The following is a 23,434-nucleotide window of genomic DNA, read 5'->3' on the forward strand; positions in this document are numbered from 1 at the left end:
GGAAGGGGAGGGGAGAGGAGAGGAGAGGAGAGGAGAGGAGAGGAGAGGAGAGGAGAGGAGGAGAGAGAGAAAAAAAAAATTCCAGAGTCTGGCACTTGAAAAGCTTAAACTGACTTGGCTGGGGAAACCTGGATGGCTCGGCCCTGACAGTTCCTCTCGGGTGCTGGGAGGAGCTGGGGCTAACAGACTGAGGCGAGAGCCTTAGAATACGTAAGAAGAAAGCCAAAGCAATCACCTTGGTACCAGCCTGACTGTGTAGCCAACACACTGAATTTGCAGATCTCAATTTCTACTTCCGAGGACTTAGAAACTGGGCACTGCAGTAAGCAGCCTCCATCTGTAAATGCATTAAAAATATTTCCACAGCCCGGAGCCCAAAGATCTTACTGCAACTTAAACATCCTATAATAGATGCTGGAAATCTTACTAACATAGAAACCCCAGCCTTGGGTCTGCCAACCGAGTTCTTGTTTAGTTTTACAGTAAATGTAAATAAATGTAAGCACATGTTTTTGATAGTGACTAAACATGACCGTGTTTCTCAAAATTTCAGTAATATTTGAATGCAAAAACCTGCTATAAATCCTTTCCCTATTCACAATCGGCTTCCTGAGGCCCAGCTCATCTATACAAACACATGTGAAATGACACGCCTTCTTTTGAATGACAGTTCAGAGACAGCTGACAGATGTACCAGCAGGCCCGGAGTCCTTCAGGCTGCAGGAAACAACCGTAGTTGATGGCAAATGGCAGATGACCGAGGCAGCCCAGGAAATGTCAGTATGCGAGCAGAAGGGGAGCAGCATGTTTACCTCTGTCCTCTGGGATCAGCTGTGCCCACTGGAGCTGCTGAGCGTTAGGCGGATGCAGCACTTACATGATGACACTAGGGGCCACTGAGACAATCAGACAACTGTCTGTTGTTCCCTTGCCTCAGTCATCAGACTTTCTCTTTCAGGAAGTTGAGTACCCCTCATTTCCATTCCCACTCACAGCACAGTCTTGGACACTGAGACTCCTAACATAAATCCCCTTTCAGAGTGGGCAGTCATGGCGCACACATTTAATCCCAGCACTCAGGAGGCAGAGGCAGGCGGATCTCTTGAGTTTGAGGCCAGCCTAGTATAGAGAGTGAGTTCAGGGACAGTTAGGACTACACAGAGAAACATCTACCCCCCCTCCAAAAAAAAAAAATGGTCAAGTCCCCTTTAGAAATATCCACATTCAAAAATGAAAACTACAAACACTCTCAAGCTGGGTGTGGTGATAGACACTTGTCATCCCAGCACTCCTGAGGGTTAACCTCAGCTACACAGTAAATGTGAGGCCATCTTAGGTTATAAAAGGCCCGCACTCAAACAGAAAAATGCACACAACCCTAAAACCTGTACTACTGTTTCCAATGACTGTCCTTCAGTAAAATGAAGTTTTAGTGAACACACAGTGCACAGACGCAAGGGGAAGAGCACAGAGGGCGAAGACTAACTAGACCTCAGCAGCAGTGAGGGCTCAACAACCATTCGAAGCAGTGATGTCAATCCAAGCTAGACAGCTATAAATCAGGATATTAATTAATGACAAGAAAGAAGAGCCTAAAAAATATAAAAGAGAATGGGAAGGGAATTAAAATGGTACAGCAGAAGGATGGAGAGATGGCTCAACAGTTAAGAGCACTGCCTGCTCTTGCAGAGGACCCAGGACCCAGACAGTGGCTCACAACCACCTGTAACTCCAGCTCCAGGGGAGTCAACACCCACTTCTGGCCTCCATGGCCACAGACAAAACATATTCATACATATGATATAAAATAAATCTTAGGTGAAGAGGTATGGCAGCAGAGCATAATGTAAAACAAACAAACAAAAACCAACAACCAGAAGAGGAGAACCAGAAAAACAGAAGGTATACGACACAAAATGGTGAAAATGGTCAAAACCGTAGATAGGAGAAATGGAAGGAAAAGGCCAGGATCCACCTGAGATCATGCTACCGTGGACACACTCTCTAAAACAAGCGAAAACACTATGTACAGAGTAGTGAGCAGTTTTTATTTGTGTTTTTCATTATTATTATTATTATTATTATTTTATTGGTTTCTTGAGACAGCATCAAGTAGCCAGGGTGGTTTTGAACACTCAATGACGCTAAGGCTAGCCTTGAACTCCTGATCGTCCAGCTTCAGTTTCCCAAGAGTTGAGATTAGGAATGGGTATCACAAGAAGGTTGTAATAATATCACATACAATGAACCTTTAAAATAAAAGTTATTATTTCAGATAGTAGGTGTGTATGTGTGTAGGCTAAAAAATATATGAAATAAACTAGATGTGTTAGCTACTTATAATCTCAGAATGCTGAATGCTGAGAGGCAGGAGGACTGTCACAAGTTCAAGGTCTGCCTGGGCTACACAGTAAATTCCAGGCCAAGCAAAGCTGCTGCTCTGACCCATTTAAGGGCTTCCAATAACCCAGGTAAGTAGAATCATATGGTTTGTCTTAGTCCACTTAACATATTCTCATGGTTTTTTCAAAAATATTTTATGGGCTGGAGAAATGGCTCAGCAGTTAAGCACACTGACTGCTCTTCTATAGGACCTTGGTTCAAATCCCAGCACCCACAAGCAACTGTCTATAATTCCAGTGCCAGGGCATTTGATATCCTCACACAGACATACATTCAGGCAAAACACTAATTTATATAAAATAAAAATAAATAAAAATTGTTTTAAAAAATGTGTTTTTAATCATGTGTATGAGTAGGAATGTACACTTAAGGGCAAGTGCCCGAATAGGCCAGAAGTGTGAGGCTTGCCTAGAGCTGGGGTGGTTATCAACTGTCTGATATGGGGGCTAGGAGCCAAACTCCGGCCCTTGGGAGCAGCCCCAACTCTTGAGGCCAGGCTGATCTCAAACTCACAGAAATCTGCCTGCCTCTGCCTCCCAAGTGCTGAGATTAAAGGTGTGCGCTATTGTGGCCAGGTCTTTTTCTCTCTCTGATTCATAGGAAAGGCAGTGGTGTAGACAGGGATAGCAGAGCAGAGCAGAGCCAAGGATGAACCAGCTTTCTAACATCCACACTGCACTTCTCTTCATGAAGCTTCCAGCCCCCAGCCAGTCTCCAATTCCACCAAAGCCCTTCCACGCATGCTGTCAGGAGCAGGACAGTAAGAAAAACCAGCTCAGACACATCCCCATGCACCCACTCTCAGACCTCTTGATGGTCCCAGCCCAGCATGGATCACCACAATACCAAGGTAAATAAGAGAAGTCCGTGCAAGTCCAGTATGAGCAGGTCCCGTCATGAAGAATGTGCGGGAGTACAGGGGGTGGAGATAGTGGCTATCTCTCCAGTTTTATCCACACTGACAGGATTCCTTTATAAGGCAGAAAAATATTTCATTGTGTGTATATACCACTTTTGTGTGTGTGTGTGTGTGTGTGTGTGTGTGTGTGTGTGTGTGAAGTGTCACTTTGTAGCCAGGCTAGCCTCACCCTTCTGGTGACCTCAAGTGTCAATGCTGAGATTAGATGTGACAGCCCTTGCACTTTGCTTGTCCCTGCAGTCATCGATGGACACGTGTTTGCTTCCACCTCACGATGGTTCACATCATATGGTAGTTCTAGTCCCACTAACCCGTGGAAGCTCCTTGCTGCTCTCAACAATGACTGCACCATTTTCCTGTCTTATCAGAGATACGTGATAGTTCTGGTTTCCTCACAGCTTTGTCAACACTTAGGATTTTGCTTTTGTTTTAAATAGTGTCATCCTGATGAAGAACATTTTATGATGATGAATGGGTCAGCCAGCAAGAAGACATGACAATGATAAACTCATATATGCATAATGCTCAAAGCCCTGAACATAGGAAGCCAGATAGACAGAACTGAGGGAGAAACAGAAACAGCCGGAAACATCAATAGCTGACTCACTCTAGAAAGCGGGATAACAGCTAGAATAGGCACACAGGAGTGCAGCAAGGAGGCACAGTTATACCAATGGTCAGCCAGAAGCAAGTGTCATCAAGAGAGCCCTTGGCCCAGGGACAGGAGAGTACAGTCTTCTACAGTGCAAATGGTGTACTCTAGATAATAAACCACTGCTCAGGCCACAGCACAAGTCTCAGTACATTTAAAAGGCCTGAAATCAAAGCAACATGCATTTCCAATCAGAAAATAACAGGGGGAAAATGACAATCTATAGATCTTTTTGTTTATTTTTGAGACAGGCTCTTGCTACATACAAGCTGGCCTTAAACGTTGACCTTCCGGCTTCAGTCTCCTGAAGGCTAGAACTACCCGAATGTACCAGCATGACTGGCTGTAAATCTTCCTGATCTTGGATTAGGGAATAAGAGTCTTGTACATGATACTAAAATACGAGCAAAGAAGAGCTATTAGGACCTCAACAAAGTTAACAACCTTTGCTTTAGAGGAATCCACAAAGCCCTGACAAGAGTGTGGACAGGCACACTGCAGCTTCATCTACTGGAGAAACATTGTTTATCTAAAGCGTGTAAAGCCACTCCGATGCAATAAAATTAGCAAATATGACATTTCTTCTAAAGATACAGGCAAACTGTGAGTGAGTTCACATAGAACCATGCAACCTCATCAGCCACAGGGAAGGATAACGCAGAACCATGATGGGGTGTCACTCCACACTGAGCAAGATGCTGTAAGCACAAAGACACACTGACCATCAGTCCTGTGATGTGGGGAATCTGGAACCGACACTTCACTGATGGCCACAAGAAAAACGTGATGCACCTTTAGAGATCACTTTGGCTATCTCCAAAGATGAACAGCACACAGCTGCTATAACCTTCAATCTCCCTCGTGGGTGTCACCCAAGGAACCCAAACCCCATCTATCCACAACAAAGACTTGTACTAAAACCACAGCAGCACTGCTCACAGCTCCTGAGTCATGGCGAGCTCACATAGTCAGACTACTCCCCACTAGAATCAGTTACTGGGCTGGAGCGATGACTCAGCAGCTCTACTTGCTGCTCTTGCAAACGATCTAACTGGGTTCTATTCCTAGCACCCACATCACAGCTCACAGCCACCTGTAGCTCCAGGTCCAAGGGTTCCAATGCCTTTTTCTGGCCACAGCAGGCACCAGGCACCCACATGGTTCATAGGCATATACACTGGCAAAACAATCATATGTATAAAATAAATAAATCTTAAGGGAGAGGGATGTGCTACTGATACATGCTACAAAGACAGATACGAAGGTCTACCTTAACTACACAAGACCTCCAGAAAGGGCAAGTCTGCAGAGAAAGCTGGCTATGGTTGCCTAAGGCTGACCACTAGTACAGATGGGTTTCTTTCTAGGGTGGCAGTTATACATCTGTGTGACTACACTAAAACTCAGTTATAGACCTTAAATTCTATATATTACAGTGAAACTAAGCTTAACTAGTCAACCTTCCCTGTAAGTTTTCCTAGTATCAGACAAGTTAGTTCCTATTTTTCCTTCTGGAGAAATATTAACAGAACAATTGGGAACCTGAGGACTTGCTTGAGGCTCCGCAAACTTCTAAGGAAAAAGAGTGAAAAATAAGCCAAACAGAATTCCCATCAACACTGTGTGCTGGGAAAGAGGCCAGCGTATGTGCTGAAGATGATGTCAGACTAGGAAGGCTTGGAGCTCCCTGCTCTAGTGTGTCTCACACTTAGCCTACACTGCCGCCTCCTAGGCTATGTGTGAACATGGCGGCTATTCAGGGGCACACGAGAGTACTTGAGGAAAGCGGTCTCACAGAGCTCCCTTTCACAGGCTCCTCTGCTCAGCACTGTCTTTTACCATGCACTGGTGAATCTTCATCAGCAAACAGGTTGGGTTCTAGTTCTTTCAAGGAGCTTCTGCCTTCAAGTCGGGCAAGGAGCTTAACAAAAGAGAGAGAGGGGAAAATTTACTTAAATGGATACAACATTCCAGAAATTAGTTACTTAAATTTCAAAAATCTTTAAGACTATAATTTTGAAGATTTAGAGGAAAATATTAAAAAGGAAATCCATCTTTAGGAGAAATATTATGTTCATATTTAAAAGACTGTATTATTTATGTGTGTGTATGTCATGTGCACAGAGGCACCCGAGGCCGACAGAGGGTGTTGGATCTGCTGGCTCTGGAGTTAACAGTGGTGTGAGCACCCGTGTGGGTGCTGGAAGCCTGGTGGGTGCTCTGCAGGAGCAGCACACACTGACTGCTGAGCCAGCTCTCCAGACCCTGCTTTAAAAAAAAAAAAAGGAAAAAAAAAGACAAGTCTTCTGCTGTTACACAGAGACATCCTGTCTTGAAAAACAAACAAACAACAACAATAAAGACTGGGTCTTCCTATGTAGCCTTGGCTGGCCTGGGGCTCACTATATACATCAGGCTAGCCTCAAAAAACTCACAGAAACCCACCTGCCCTCTGCCTCCTAGGTACTGGTTGGTATTAAAGGCACATGCCACCATGCCCATCCCTGTTCATTTACTTTCAAACTATTTAACTTTTTATTTATATATCAGAGCTACTGATGTGAAATGAGTCTGAACCTTCGAAGTAATGCATAGCGCACTGTAGGGTATGCAGATAAATTTCTAATGGCAAACTACTGTTGGTGCATGTTTTTTTTTGTTTTTTTTTGTTTTTTTTGTTTTTTTTGTTTTTTTGAGACAGGGTTTCTCTGTGTAGCCCTGGCTGTCCTGGAACTCACTCTGTAGACCAGGCTGGCCTCGAACTCAGAAATCCACCTGCCTCTGCCTCCCAAGTGCTGGGATTAAAGATATGCGCCACCACTGCCCGGTGGTGCATTATTTTACAATAATATTTTTTGTACCTACGCCAGTTATGCAGTGGTCTGATTTAATCTGTCCCATTTTTTTTAGCTGAAAAAAGGTCCCAGGGAAAAGTCAAGAAAAGACTCCCTAGGGAGCTGCAGACCTAGTTATATTTGTTTGCTTGTTTTTGTTTTGTTTTAAAAGTGTATACACATGACTATTTTCTTCTTTTTTTTCTTTAAAGATTTATTTATTTATTTTATGAGTACACTGTAGCTGTCTTCAGACACACCAGAAGAGGGCATCCAATCTCATTACAAATGGTTGTGAGCCACCATGTGTTTGCTGGGATTTGAACTCAGGACCTCTTGAAGAGCAGTCAGTGCTCTTAACCGCTGAGCCATCTCTCCAGCCCCCCTAGTTGTATTTTTAAAGTAGGAGTCCAAGTACACCAGCCACAGGCAGGTGCAGCCACAGGCAGGTGCAGCCACAGGCATAGGAGATGGGTGCAGCCAGACACACAGAGAGCACAGTGTGCAGGCAAAGCATAAGCTGACCTGCAAGAGCCTGATCCATGGAACAGGCAGGAGACCTGGTTGGATTCACAACCACTAAGGACACACACCTCGGGTGTGCCTCAGAGTGTTCCACAGAGGTTTAACTGAAGAGGAAAGAGCCTCCATCAATGTGCGAGGTGACAAGACTGGGGCTAGGGTACCAGACTGAACAGGAAGGAGAGCAAGCTGAGCTACAGGGTCCTAGTTTCCTGTCTGTGGCTATGATAAAACACTCCGACCAAAAGCAACTTAGAGGAGGAGAGGGTTTAATTGGCTTACACATCCAGGCCACAGTTCACCACTGACAGAAATCAGGGCTGGAAAGCGGACGCCATGGAGGAACACTGTTTGTTGGCTTGCTCTCTGCCTTATACCCTACAGGATCAATTAATCCTTCACAGATACACCCCTGGGTCAGTCTGATTTAGGCAATTCCTCAATTCAAGCTTTCCTCTCAGATGATTCTAGGCTGTCACATGACTATTAAAGTTCACTAAGGAAAGTTCCTTGAATCTTTCCTGACCGAGGATGCAGTGTGACCAACCATATCAAACTCTTGCTGTCACGAGTAAACTCTTTCCCTTTGCCTTTGTCAGGTATCTAGTCACAGCCATGAGAAAAGTAATACAGAAAACAAGGAGCAGGGCCGCTGTGGTAAACCTGACCCGAGCTTCTCAGGCCTCTGGAACTGGTTAGCAGGATGAATGTGGAGGAGCTTAGACTATGGGCAGAGAAGCTCTAGAAAGCTGCATGCAGAGCTAATGGGTCATCCTGGTGGGAGTTGGGAAGGCAAGAATGCAGAGAGAAATGGAGACAGTGAAGGCCCAATTCCTATTGGCCGTTCAGGCTTTAGTCTAGCAAAGAATCTGGCTGTGTTCTGAACTTGGGTAAGGCTGAATTTAAAAGTAATGAATTTATCTGTTTGGTGGCAGAAATCTCAAGACAGGACTACATGAGGCCATGCCCTGGCTACAGGTATACAACTGCAAGAGTGGGAGGGTCATGGAGTTTGATGCCGTAGCTCCAGAAAGCTGCTGAGACCAGTAACGTGTGGCAGGTTAGGAGGTCAGTATGTGAAGCTATGATGATGGAGCCCCAGCCTCAACAGAGACCTCAGAAGATGCCAGGACCATCAGACATCCTGTGGGGAAATCGGTAGCACCGAGTACCTCAAGAGAGAAGCTATGTGTGCTGCAAGCCAGAGCTAAAATGGAGGGGATTCCCCACATCCTCTGGAGCTGTAGGGACACAACAGCCAGCCCTAACCTGATGGCACTCTGCTTTTGCCTGACCAGAAATGATTCCACTCATTTGAGTGCTCAGACCTGAGTAATGACTCACACAGATTCCTTGTGATGAGTAAAGAGACTTCCTACGGAGCCAGGCATCCCTTAAGGTCCTGAGCTTTTCCTGTGGAACGTGTGGAATATCCTAGTGGCCTGCAGGTGAGCTAAGAATAGGATAATGGCTGGGGATGGTACTGTGCATCTTTAATCCCAGCACTTAGGAGGCAGAGGCAGGAGGATCTCTGAGTTGGAGGCCAGCCTGGTCTACAGATCCAGGTCTAGGATAGCCAGGGCTACACAGAGAAACCCTGTCTCAAGAGGGAAAAAAAGAACAGCTGCCTTTGCTCCTGTAAAACTTGCTTTTTGCCATGGGGAAGGGATGAAACAGTCTTTTTATTACTATATTGCAGGAAAGAATGAAATAACTAAGGGAAGTAAAACAGCTGCCCAGCTGTGGATTTCATGGACAGCTGTAATGTACACCTTTCTGATGTCTACTTTAAAATCAACCTCAACTCCCTTCTGCACGGCATGCTGTTTGGCTCTAAAACTGTAGTCCTGCTAGCAGTAAGAACAAATTAATTTAATGTAAATTTGAATCAAGCCTGTCTTTGGTTTCTCCCAGAGGATGTGAGACCACACCAGAGCCCCATTCCACCATGAGTGCCAGGTGCTAGCTACAGGGTTTAACATTTGTGCGGCTGGGTTTTGGTCTTGCTTTGGTTTGATCATTCCGTGTGTTTACAGAGCACAGGACAGTGTATTACAGGCTTCCACACCGTTTCTAGCATCAGCACAAACAGGGCTCCCATTGCAGTAGGGTCACAGGCCCAGATGCAGCTGGGCTCGTGGGCATACCAGGGACATCTGCCTTAGCATTCGGTAGCAACATGGGCCATGGATATTAACACAGACCCAGCTGCAGTAAAACCACAGACCCAGTCATAGCCGTCTGCGGCATCATGGACCCAACATCACCATGGCCTTGGGTGGAGTGCAGGCCACTCAGCTCAGTATTACCCACATCGATAGCATGGCACACAAACATCAACATGGCTTCAGGCTACAGCACAGAGCACAGACATCTGAGTGGCCTTCAGTGGTAGCACGAGACATGAACATCAACACAGATCCAGCCACAGTAAGAACACAACCCAGGCATGGCCCTCAGCAGCAGCACATGCCTGGACATCACCATGGTAGCAGTGCAGGCCACTGACATCGGTATGGCTCTTGGCAGCCAGCCAGCATATCTTAATTGGCAAGCTCCAGGTCTCAGTGACAGACCATGTCTCAAAAAACTGTGGACAGCTCCTGAGGAACAAGACCCAAAGCCAACCTCTTGTATCGACATAATAATCATGAAAAGAAAGGGAGGGAAGGAAGGCTTTAACTGTCCGCTCTGAGGCTCACTGCCTCAGTCGACTAACCTAGGCCTTAAACTTCTAGTCTCCATACATCTAAAATGTTTTCAGCTTCTGAGACTTACTGCAGAGTAATCGCACTGTTTCTTTTTTCTTTCTGATCTCCGGCTGGCTGATTCAACTCAGCTGTTCTGGCTCAAATTCCTCTCTAAGCTGACTGATTCAATCTGGCTTCTCTTTCTTTGCCGCTCCAGGACTGCTCTGCTTGACCTCAAACTAACTCTAGCAATCTGTTCTAATCTTCTGACTCCTCATTTTCTGGCTCCTTCTGTCTTCATCTACACCTAGCTTGCTCTCTCCACGCCCTGCCTCTGCTTGACTGTCCTTTTAAAACTGCCTTTCTCCCCTCTCCGCACTGCCCCTCGAGTAGCTTCCCTTTCTTTCCTCTCTCTTCTCATGAGAGTTGGGCATTTCCTATTCTGTCAAATCTTTCTCTGATTCATCACTTTGTCTGCCACTTAATTAGACTTTCAAACATGGGTGTGTCTTTCTACAAACTAACTTTACCATCAATGTTTGGGATTAAATGTGTGTGCTAAGGTTGAGCCACACCACAACTAGAAACAGCTTCTTTTTTCAGTAAATAACACAATCTTGGGGTTCACAGTGAGATCAAATATCCTGCAACAGAAGGCAGGCAGATGGAGTGGACAGTGGGTGAGAGTAAGAAGCAGTTGCCCTGGTGTGGATATGATCAATGTGGAAGTTTGGCTTTATCACAGATATTCCCTAAAATCAGAGGATGTGCTGGCTAATTTTTATGTCACTTTGACACAGGCTAGAATCATCTGGGTAAAGGGAGCCTCAATTAAGAAAATGTTACCACCAGACTGGTGTGGAAGCAAGCCTGTGGGGACATTTTCTTAATTAGTAATATTTATGGGAGGGCCCAGGCCTTTGTACAGGGTGCCATCCCTGGGCTGGTGGTCCTGGGTGTTCTAAGAAAGCAGGCTGAGCAAGACATGGTAAGGTAGGAAGCCAGTAAGCAGCACCCCTTCATAACCTCTGCTTTTCCTGCTATGACCTCCCAGAGTTAGGCATGGTGGCCCATGTCTACAGTTTCTGATGCTTGGGAGGTTTAGGCTGGGAATCTTAAGTTTCCAGTGTTGCCTGGACAATACAATAAAATTCCATCTCAAAAATTTAAAATATAATGTAATAAAATCAGAAGACTAATTCTTTTCACATGTGAAATTAGACTCCTCAGCCACTTCCAAAATTCAACTGTCCTTCAGGGCACAGACTCAGGCTTGGATCTTGAACAAAGCATCTGTCTATATTACACAGAAAGACAACTGTTACTCCAATATGATATGATTAAATAAATCTCAGAGTTCTAAATTTATTACCAGAAGGACTGCTGCTTTATAATCACCTTTTTAAAGCAACCATCTCATAAGACTAAAAGGAAAGACAAATGCACAAAAGTGAAACTATAAGATATACCTATTTAAATATTATATTCAAAAGCAATTTATAGAGACTAAAATGTCAACTTAAGTTAGTATTTCATTGGGTAGATGATTAAGTTTTAACCGGGAAGGGACTGCAGCAATGGCTCAGGAGGTAAAGTGCTTGCTGTACAAGTATGAGGACTTCAGCTCAGAGCCCAGACCTACACAAAGCCAGGCAGGCACAGTGTTAGCACAGGCATCTCCACCACCTGCCCCAGGCACCTAACAACAACAGACACTTGTCACTAGCTACCAAGATGCCACACAATCCCACTGTCACCATGAGTTGCAAATCCTCCTCTCCCTGCACACGGGCTACACTGCCTTATAAAAGGCCAGTGGCTCTTCTTCCCACTGTCTTTTCCCTACATCCTCGCCCAGAAACGGCCTCTATATAGTCCTCCCTAATAAACCTCCTATGTGAGATCTGCCGCATGGTGTGACTTTATGGTGTGCATAGCTTAGATCATAACATACGGTGTACATATGTAACGCTTGGGGGTGGGAGGGTAAGTAGAAACAGGGTCCCTGTAGCTAGCTGTAGCCCAACAGCCTAATTGTCTTCTGCATGTGACATGGAATATGTACATATATACCAAACACACAGATGTTTATTGGGAGTTTACATGAGACTGTTTCCAAATTTCAGTTAGAAAGAAATGTCTACAAGATCTTGGAAAGAGCTAGGAACGTATAGTATACATTTTTTAACCCCATTGCTGAGTAATGAATTCTAGGCCTTGGGCATGCTAGGCTTGCTGGTTAGTTGTCAACTTGACACAATCTAGGGCCATCTGGGAAGCTTCAACTGAGACTGGCCTGAAGGCAAGTCTGTGAGGCTTTTTTTTTTTTTTTTTTGATTAACGATCAATGAGGGAGAGCGTAGCCCACTGTGGGCAGTACGTATCCCCACTCCCCTCAGTAGGCAGTCTAGGAGGTATTCCTCCATGGCCTCGGCTTTGGTGCTGGCTTTGATTTCCCTCAATGATGGGCTGTGATTTTTTTTTCTTTAATACAGTAGTGTTTATTAATGCAATTATTCTATTAACTGAAGTGTGGCTTTATTTTTTTAATTAAAACCATTCTAATATTTACAAAAGAGGAACCAAAAGACTCCATAATTACTATGCACTGGTATGTAGCATATACTATAATACAGGCACTAGCTAATCTGAAGAAAAGCATAGAACACCTAGAGATGCAAAATGAGTGTTAGATATTTCTTTTTTTTTTTTTTTTTTGGTTTTTCGAGACAGGGTTTCTCTGTGTAGCCCTGGCTGTCCTGGAACTCACTCTGTAGACCAGGCTGGCCTCGAACTCAGAAATCCACCTGTCTCTGCCTCCCAAGTGCTGGGATTAAAGGCGTGCGCCACCACCGCCCAGCTATTTTTTTTTTTTTTTTTTAGATATTTCTAAGCTTATATTTTCATTTTATTTTCAAAGTAGTAAATCCTCCATCACTTCCTTCATTTTTATATAAATATGACCTTCATATTTAATGTCTAAAATCATGTTATTTTCTAACATTTTTTCTTTTTTTTATTTTTAATTTTTTCTCAAATCATAATTAATTCACACAGGGGTATAAACACAGAAAGGCAGGACGTGGGGAAGGGAATGACACTGGAGTGTGGGTGCTCAGGGGGAATACAGATATCTTCAGAACCAGGTATCGGCTGGGTGAAGGTTCAGGGGACAAGTCACCATGACTCTGGATGGGCTGTGATTTTGAAGTATAAGCCAAACAAACTTTTTCCTTCTAAGTTGCTTTGTCATGGTGTTTTATCACAGCAAATAGAAAAGCAAGACACTAGGTAGTGCTGTGTGAGCCACGTTGAGCCTTACAGGGCTAGAAGTGCAGAGGCTCCTCCACCGTGTGCTCTTGCTGAGGCCATTTGAGGTTGAACTGGAATCTAATCTCCTTGACAGAGAATCCCATGAAGACAACCCAACTCTATTCCAAGGTCAGGATGTCCCTAGCTAACTGTATCTTAGTTTCCCTTAAAACTGCCTGTTTGTGCAGGAACCCGTTCCAGCTAATTGTTCATCTCAGCCACTGGTTTGCACGGACTCCAACCTTAAGCTTCTCTTAAAACTACTTGCTTCAAACTGCTTACTCTTTGGGACCCTCTTGCAGCTGCTAAAGGAGATGCCTTGATGAGCCTCTGTTCTTTAAAACCCCATGTTATCGACAGTCCTGAGTCCCTGACACTTGGGTGAAGTCCCAGCCAGCGGGAATAAAGACTTTCAAGTGGCTATAACCTGTCTGAGTGTTTACCTCTGGTGGGCTACCAGAAACAAAAGGAACTTGAACATTTTTTAAAGTTACATCTATTGTATGTCTATGTGTGCACGTGCAGGTATGTTAACATGTGCACATGTGTTAAGGTCAGAAGGCAGCCTGCAGAAATCACTCTACTCTTCCACCATGTGGGTCCTGGGGCTCAAAGTTGGTTGTAAGGCTTCATGGCAAGCCCTTTACCCACCAAGGGTATTGCCAGCCTCTACCCTCCTTTTCTGAGACAGTCTCATGTAGCCTGTGCTGACCTCAAGCTCACCCTGTAGCAGGACAGCCTTGAACTCTTACCACCAAGCCTGGCTTTATGTGGTGCTGGAGATCAAACCCAGAGCTCTGAGCATATGAAGTTAGCACTCTGCTAATTGAGGGAGTTACAGCGCCGGCTCTGCAGGAACTTTTGATAACAGAATATTGACCACTTTCACTCGAGATAAAGTTTGGAGGCAACCTCCCATGCTCTCTGTATTACTTATCTCACTGTTGAAACAAAAACACCTGACAAAGCAGGTGTTAGGAAGGAAGGGACGGAGACACTGGGGGGGGGGTAATCTGTCTCACTTCTGAGACACAGACCACCTTGTCAGAGAAGAGGGACTGATCACATGGCATCCTCAGTCAGGAGGCAGAGAGAGCATTCAACACTGAAGCTCAGCTCACTTCCTCCTCTTACTCAGTACAGGATCTCAGCCCGTGGGATGGGCAGAGCCTGGATTTAGGATGAGTCTTCCCACCTCAACCCAACCTAGAAAATCCTTTATACACATGACCAGGGATTTGTTTTCCTGGTGATTTTTAAATCCCATCAAGCTGACAACTAAGATAAACCATCATGATTTTCCCTAAGAAGAAAAGTTCATTTGTACATGCTCCCCACTATCATATGGTTTTTTCTTAGGCATGGTTACCACAAACCTAGGATGTCCTGGAGCTCAGGGTGGAGTATAGGTTGGCCTCCCATGCTAGGATTTCAGACATGTAGAACTGGCCTGGACAGAGGTCTTCTAAAGGGCATTTTAAGAGCAGGAAATACTCTACTGTGTTCAGCAGTGTACAGGTCGCTGGTGGTGCTGATGAGATTCCATGACTGGAGCTAAGGAAGCAGAGGCAGAGGGTGGGCACAGACCACTGTAACAAGCAAAGATACTGAGCGCCAGGCTGGGGGGGCCACAGGGTAACATCTTAGTTTCGATTTTATCTTGTGTTAAGTTGTGATTCTGGTAGAAAAGACCAGTAGAAATAAATGCAGAAACCAACCATGGTGGTTCTTCCTGCAACCCCAGTACTGAGGAGGCAGAGGCATCATAAGTTCAAGGCCAGCCTAGACTATATAAGACTCTGCCCCAATAAAACAACAACAAAAAGAAGTGCAAAAAGAAATGGCTATAGGAAGAACACAGCAAAATCCTTTCCTCTTCATTTTAAAAAGGTGTTTTCAGCCGGGCAGTGGTGGCGTATACCTTTAATCCCAGTGCTCAGGAGGCGGAGGCAGGTGGATCTCTGTGAGTTCAAGGCCAGCCTGGTCTACAGAGTGAGTTCCAAGACAACCAGAGCAAAAACCTGTCTTGAAAAACAAAAACAAAAAACATATTTCAGGGGCTGAGCAATGGCTCTTGCAGAAGGTCAAGGTTCAAGTCTTACTACCAACATGGCAGCTGGGAACTGTACTCATGTCTAGGGAATCTGATGACCATCTGGTTCTATGGTCCAGGCATGTATGAAGTGCACACATAGGCATGAAGCAAAAAAATCATATAAATAAGTTTGTAAGCCTATGATTACACAAAACTATTTTTTAGTTAATTCTTTTTTGTCTTACTTAATATTTGTCTCTGACAAAGGGGGAACTCTGTAGCTTTTTTTTCCCCTATGAAAACCAGACATTGCTATCAATAGTGTACTCTGAAGATGCCATGTTCAGTGCATTTAGAGAAAAGCCTGGTGGGGGATCTGGCAGGGAAGGGAGAAACAGTGTTGTGGGGGGTGTGTGTTTGCGCGTGCATGAGTCCATCCCCATTACACTGTGAAATGCATATTCCACCTATTTCTTAAAGTTCACTCCCCAACATTACCTTTGTTGCGACTCTACAGAACCACTGGCTGTTCCCCTAAATCAGCAGTTCTCAGACTTCTTAGTGCTTCAACCCTTTCGTACAGCTCCTCATACTGCAGTGACTCCCAACCATAAAATTATTTTCGTTGCTACTCCGTGTAACTGTTAAATTTGCTACTGTTATGAATCATAATGCAAATATTTTTTGAGATAGAGGTTTGCAAAACGGGTGGTGACCCACAGGTTGAGAACGGCTACCCTACATGTTGCCCTTACTAAATGCAGACCATACCTGAGCTGCTCCCTCCTCAGCAACAAACCACTGCAGATAGTCTCTAAAATGCCAGCTCAGGGGCTGGGAATTGTAGCTCTGGTGGCAGCTCCAGTGCCCAGTAATCATGAAATTGGCACTGGACAACAGGGCATGGTAGCACACACTTGTAGTCATAGCATTCGGGAGGCCAGACGATCAGAAGTTGAAGGTTAGGGGCTGGAGAGATGTATTAAGAATGTATTAAGAATGGATATTGCTCTTACAGAGAACACGAGTTTGGCTCAGATGACTCAATTGCTAGCAACTCCAGCTCCAGATCATCTGACACCTTTTCCTCTGGCTTCCAAATTCATCTGCACACATGGGTACAGACCAGCCCACAAACACACATTCATTTACATAACTTCTATAAATAAATTACACTGGTCAAGGTTACCCTCAACTGCACAGCAAGTTCAAGGCCGGCATGTGCTACTTGGATCCCCTCTGAACAAGCATGTAAGTCATCTCCTCCTACAAATTGTCTTACAGACCATCTTTTGGAGAGGCACGCTTTTACCATATACTGTACATTTTACGGCAGCTTCGATTATTACATTTTGTTCGTTTGAGAGAGGGTCTCACTATGCAGCCCTGACTGGCCTGGAACTACCTATAGTAGTTGGAGTCACCAGGCTAACTTCGAACTCTCGGAGATCTGCCTGCCTGCGCCTCTCAGTGCTAGGATTAAAGACGTGCACCACCATGCCTGTTGATTTTTTGTTGTTATTGTTTCTTACTCTCGACTCTTGGCTGACATAGTACACGAACCAGTAGCACACGTTAACGCTAACGGTTCCTGAATGAAATGGCTTGCGTGGCTCTGGAGAGACAGACCACGGGGGTATTCTGGGATACAGAGGGCCGGATGCCACAAGCATAGGTAAGTTACAGAGGTGAAGCAAGCTACCTAAATTCAGAAAACGTCTACAGATGCCTCCACTGGTGGGCCTCCCTTCCCCAGCTCCTGCCACTCCTCTCGCCATCGCCGACGGGTTCCTTGGTGGCTGTCGCGCCGCCTCACGGTGGCTCTCCGCACGGCCAACTCCCGCCCCCTACCCCGTGGTGAGCGGCCCTTCCGCCGCCCCGCGGCTCTCACCTCCGTCCCGGATTCCGCCCTGCGAAAGTCGCTGCACATCGCCCCGCCAGCTCCTCGGGTTCAACCCGCCCGCCTGCAACGCCATTTAGCAAACGCGCGAGACACAGAACCAGTCAGAGCAACGGCCCCGTGTGCGCGTGCGCACAGTGCGGGCTCTTGGCCAAAGAGGCCAGGAGCATGCGCAGTAAAGCTGCGGCGCCCTCTCGGTGACGCCAATCTCATGCGCCTCCTTTAGTCCTTTCCTTCTGTTAGACTTCCCTTTATCGGGCAAAATTAACATGTACCTGATTTATTTGTTTGTTTATTTTTTATTTATTTATTTATTTATTTATTTATTTATTTATTTATTTATTTATTTATTTATTTATTTATTTATTTGAGACGTGCTTCTATGTAGCTCTGGCTGTTCTGGAACTCACTACGTTGACCAGGCTGGCGGCGAACTCACTTGAAATCCACCTGCCTCTGCCTTCTGAGTCCCGGGATTAAAGGCGATCACCACCACTCCTGGTGCTTACTTGTTCTAAAGAAACTTAAAGTAAATCTTCCTACCACGGTTGTGTATGCCTGTGATCCTAGCGCTCAGGAGGCGGAGGCAGGGGAATCACCAAGAGTCGGATCAGGCTATAAGTCTGGGCATGAGATCGTGTCTCAAAAATAGTAGGACAAAAGTTTACTGATTTGGGCTTTTGGTGTGTCAGGTCCCAACAACTCCTGAGGCGGAAGCCATATGATCGTTTGCGCCCAGGAGACTACTCTGGGCAGAGCAGCGGAACCGGATTAAAAAAACTAATACCGTTACAGAGCAAGCACGTCCTTGTGTTCTTTCTTGAGTCAAAAACCTCTGACTGGCTATGTTATTTATAGATAATTGGGGTGGGAAAAGAGAAATATATGTTGAATTGAGACGAACTGTGGAAATACACTGAGCCTGTGAATTTTTTCAAGCTCTTGGTTTGGTTAGGTTGTTTGTTTGCCTTTGTTTTTTTGTTTTGTTTTTCTTAAGTTCTAGAAATAAAAGCCAGGAGCACTCCTCTATGTGATTCTAGGCATCAACACTTCAGTATATGCTAGTTAAACACTCTTGCAGATGAACTACATTCCCTGGCCCATTTTGTTAAGATCTTGGGTGAAGGAAGGAAGGAATGGAGAGTAGATTAATTTTCTATTTCTTTTCAAATGCCCATTGAATAAATAGGTAGAATACTTATATTCTGTATATTTATGAGTACAAATCTTATGTACACAGTACACTTGAATGTCTGTACAAGGCATACTACCACACATCAGATTTGAACTTTTCTAGGAGTATGTCACAGGAAAAATGCCTGATGGAGTTTACAACTTATTAGGTCAGTTACTGGAACTCTCCTGAAAATTCACTTTCCAACAGATTTGTAGGTTGTGTCCTTGTGAAAAAGTGTGAAGTTGGCTCTGTGTCATTTTTCTCTCTCGTCATATTCTAGAAGCTAGAAGCTGTGCAGGTCATTATTTGTGGTGGCTAGTTTATGTCATCTTGATACAAACTAGAATTACCTGAAAGTCAGGTGCTTCCATTGAGGAAATACCTCCATGTCTCTGTCTCTGCCTCTGTCTCCCTCCTGTCTCTCTCTCTCACTCTCTCTCTCTCTCTCTCTCTCTCTTCTGTCTTTCTTTCTTTCTTTCTTTCTTTCTTTCTTTCTTTCTTTCTTTCTTTCTTTCTTTCTTTCTTTTTTAAGACAGGGTTACTCTGTGAGGCCTATTGTCCTGAAACTTGTTTTGTAGACCAGGCTGGCCTCAAACTCAAGAGATTCACCTGTCTCTACCTCCCAACTCGCTAGGATTAAAGACATGCAGCAGCAGCTGCAGCAGCAAGGGCATTTCTTAATCAGTGATTGAAGGGGGAGGGCTCAGCCCATTGTGGGAGGGGCTGTACTTGGTCTGGTGGCTCTGGGTTCTATAAGAAAGCAGGCTGAGCAAGATATGAGGAGCAAACCAGTAAGCAGCACCCCTCCATGGCCTCTGCATCAGCTCCCACCTCCAGGTTCCTGGCCTGCTTGAGTTTCTGCCTTCACTGCTTTTGATGATGAACTATTACCTGGAACTGTGAGTGAAATAAGCCCCCTCCTTCCCCAAGTTGATTTTGGTTCTGGTGTTTTGTCACAGCAGTATAGCCCTAAGATGTGAGACTGCTTTGTAAATGCCAGGTGCTGTTCCAAGTGCGTTATATACACAGATCCACCGACTCCTTAGTCCTGTGGAGTAGTTGCTGTTATTGTACACATTCAGTAGATAACAAGAATGAATACCACTAAAACTCCAGTTACTTTACAGTGATACTGTAATGAGTTGACAGAATAATGCAAAATTTCCAGTAAATACCACATATATAAACAACTGCTTTAAAAAGCCTTGATGCGAAGGAGATATACTTTATAATATACATAAGACCTGGGGAGGTGTGTGTATGTGTGTGTTTACATATTGAAAGTTGAGCATGGTAACACATATATGTAAAACCAGCGTTTGGAAGTTTGAGCAAAAGAACAGGTAAACAAAAACAAAACATCCTGGCTGATATTACCAGACACTTGCTAAAGACTTTTTAATAGGGGGGCAACGAGATGGTTCAGGGCGTAAGGGCACTTGCTGCTGATGTTAATGCCCTGAGTTCTGTAGCCGCCAGCGGCCTCGAGTGGAACGGGTTCACCTGAAAAGAGGGTTGGGAACGAAAGGGGGACGGAGATCGAGAAAAGATGAAGCCAAGACAAAGTTCTCTGATCAAGGTTCAATGCTTTAATGTTAAGCTTTCAATTTAAAGGGAAAAACCCCGCCTGAACCCTTCGTAGTTTCAGCCAGGAGAGATGGGTGGGATAATCCATTCTTGGTCACGGGTCACGGCCGGAGATGTCTCAAGGCAAGCCCAGGGGCAGTTCTTTCAAGTTCCAGTAGTAGGATCTACTTTCGGCCAAGGTAGGTGACTCCACCTAGGTGTCTATTGATATTCAGCCAAGGTGGTTAGTTCCACCTAGGTCCTATTATCTGGTCTATTGTGGTAAACAAGGTCTTTGGTCTGCTCAAGGCTGGAGGAAGGGCACAGAGTTCAATCCCAGGACTCACCTGGGAAAAGGAGAGAACCAATGTCTACACACATGGGCACACAGATAAATGTAAAACATAATTTTAGAAGGAGGGAGGGAAGGAGGGAAAGGGAAGAAAAAGACTTTTTAAAAAAATACCCTAAATTTTCTTTGTATGAGTGTTTGCCTCCATATGTTTCTGCACCACATGTATGCCTGGTGTTTGCAGAGGGCACAAAGGGCACTGGATCCCTGGAGCTAGATCTAGAGATGGCTTACAACAAGTCAACATGTGGGCGCTGGGAATTGAACCCCAGTCCCCTGGAAGAGCAACGTTTAGTCTTAACCACTGAGCCATTTTTCCAGACCTGAAAGAACATTTTTGATCTTTAGTAGTATGCAGAGGAGGGAGTAAGGAACCTAAACAGTTAGGCTAATATAATGTGTGACAGAAGTTATCTCACTAGGGGGACTTCCCACTGGACTTGTACTATTACTTTGTAGAGTGAAAAATTATAGATGCTAGGTATATAGAATCCTTTTTAGACATATAAAATATCCTTTAGGCTTTATAAGGACATGGAAAATTTTCTGAGAAACCAAGCCATGAAGCAAGTTAGGAATGTGGAAAGACCAGTCACCATTACTGGAACTGGCCGACCTGCAAAGAGAAAGGAAAGAATGCAAGTGAACTAGGTGGAACCAAGCTGGGAACCGAAGTGACAGGGTAAGGCCGAAGTAACAGGGCAGGACCACATTCTTGAGAAAGATAAGCGTACAGAGAGTTTTCACATGACCCTGACTCACGTAGGTTGGGTTCCTTTGTAAAGTTCCACTATTTTTATGTTATGCCACCTTAACAACCCCTCATCCCTCTCCCCATTCCTTGGTTTGTGTTTTTTTTCCCCTTAAAAACCCCTCTCAAACTGGCTGTCGGGGTCAATTCAGCTCCTGCATGGGCATACGAATTGACCCGCAGCTAGCTGTCACACACCCTAATAAACCTCGCTATTGCTCCAGTACACTGTGTCTCGAGCAGATTACTGGGTGGTCGCGACTTTCTGAGACTTGAGTGAGGGTCTCCCCTCTGCGGAGGTCTTCAACTTCATATGCATCACACTATCCCTACCAACCACACATCACTTCTCTCTAAGCCGGTGTCAGGACACTGATGTTTATACAAACATCTCACACATTCCTCAGACTCTCCCCAGAGCTCAGTGATATATGTCTGTAGTAACTCTGGCCATCGACAACAAGATGACAAAGCACCTCTGGGTTAGAAAAGCCTGGATTCATGTGTTTCATCCATCTGTCTGCAGTTTCATTACAGGCCTTTAGAGCAGCATTGGCTCGTACCTCTCATATTTAGTGCTAACCATGCTCCCTCCATAAATGAATCACAGTGGGCTTAGTGGAGAGTTACAGAAGGCGCTGCCTTTGTTTATTTTAACAATAAATGGGCTGGAGAAATAACTTAGCACTTAAGAGCACAGGCCACTCTTCCAGAGAACCTGGGTTCCATTCCCAGCACCCACCTGGAGGCTGTAATTGTAACTGTAACTGGAGCCTGTCACACCTGTAACTCCAGTTCCAGGGGACCAATAGTCTCTTCTGGGTTCTGTGAGCACCATGCACATGGTACACAGACATGCATGCAAGAAAAACACCCAAACACATAAAAATAATTTTTAAAATCTGAAACAATGGGCCTTGTTGAGTCACATGGAAGGAAGTCCAGAATAAGGCAGGCTAAGAGTCAGTTACTGAGAAGCTCAGTTAGACAAACAGGGCTTCATAGCAAGAGCCTGACTCAGAAAACAAAACAAGGCAAGATAGAAACAGTCACAGAATATAGATTTATGAAAGGCCTGTGACCCTTTGAATCATCGGGAAGCAAGTCAACCTGTGAGGCAGCTGAGGGAAGATGTGATTGTTTGCTTTTGAGACAGGGTCTTACGCTGTAGCCCAGGATGGACTGAGACTCATGGTGAGCCTGGTGTCATTGCCTCCTGAGGACAGAAACAGAGACTTTATGATCTCTCTGACCTATAGTGTCACAAAATGAGGATTTTATAAGCCATAAAAACAAACCATTGAGGTGCCTAGGATAAAAATATCTGTAGTGCAAGCCCAAGGGCCTGAGTTCAATCCCCAGAAGCCACATAAAGGCAGAAGGAGAAAACCATCTCCACAAAGTTGTGCTGTCCAAAATACGGCAATGCTCACACACGAAACATGGGAAAAATTTAAAATTAAAAACAGAAATTATGAATACCCTGCAGGAAGGATGGAGACAAAAGGCAAAGAATCTGGTATATGGTTCACTTTAAAAAAAAATGGTAGCTGTCATCTAGTCTAAATGCCTTACTTCACAGAGGAAAAAATAAAGGCCTTCTCGGTTGCTTTTCTATTGCTATGATAAAACATGGTGGCCGATGGAGACTTACAGGAGGAAGACTTGTGCTCCCGATAACAGAGGGCTGCAGTCCATGACGCTGTAACAAACATGCAGCAGGAGCAGGAAGCTGACAGCCCACATCTTGAATATAAGCAAGCAGCAGACAGAGAAAGCTGGGAATGATGAGGCTTTTTTTTTTTTAAGATTTATTTTACTTTGCATGTGTAAATGTTTTGCCTGTGTGTGTGTGTGTTTGTACCGTACGTGTGTACCTGTTGGATTCCTGGACCTGGGTTACAGATGTTTGTGGGTCACCATAGGGGTGTTGAGAATCAAACCCGGGTCCTCAGCGTTAGCAAAAAGTGCTCTCGAGATGTGATCACCCCCAGTGATGCGCTTTTGGCATTGAGGCTACATCTGCTAGAATTCCCCCCAGACAGGGCCACCGCCTGGGAACCAAGTGTACAAGTGCTGGAGCCTATGGGTGATATCTCATCAAACCACCACAGGGGGCGTTGGTGTCCCAGAAATTTGACACCTGGCCCAGGTTCACATAAGGAGAGCTGACCTGATAGCAGGTATTTTGTCTCTCAGCTCATTCCAAAAACCTTCTTTTCTTGATCAGATGCCTGCAAACCTCACAGATGCAAAGTCCAAAGACTTCCTCTCTTTTCTTTTCCTTTTCTTTTCTTTCTCTCTCTCTCTCCCTCTCCCTC

At 44.9% G+C, this 23,434-nt stretch overlaps 1 protein-coding gene across 2 annotated transcripts in view; it reads right to left on the reverse strand.

The window, feature by feature from the left end:
- The window catches only part of Xrcc2 (X-ray repair cross complementing 2), a 25,325-nt gene extending 7,942 nt beyond the window's left edge, over nucleotides 1-17,383 (reverse strand). Inside the window, exons 1-2 of one of the 2 annotated variants that reach the window (XM_028774740.1) lie at nucleotides 17,259-17,383; nucleotides 5,814-5,895 (exon numbers count right to left, since the gene is read on the reverse strand). In XM_028774740.1, the coding sequence (XP_028630573.1) occupies nucleotides 5,814-5,895; nucleotides 17,259-17,297 (121 nt within the window). In that variant the 5' untranslated portion in view covers nucleotides 17,298-17,383. The remainder of the gene's footprint in view (nucleotides 1-5,813; nucleotides 5,896-17,258) is intronic. The other variant, XM_028774741.1, reaches the window with a different exon arrangement.
- Nucleotides 17,384-23,434: the final 6,051 nt, after the last annotated feature.

This window comes from Grammomys surdaster, unplaced genomic scaffold (genome assembly GCF_004785775.1).
Source record: "Grammomys surdaster isolate TR1022 unplaced genomic scaffold, NIH_TR_1.0 242, whole genome shotgun sequence".
Lineage (NCBI taxonomy): Eukaryota > Metazoa > Chordata > Mammalia > Rodentia > Muridae > Grammomys > Grammomys surdaster.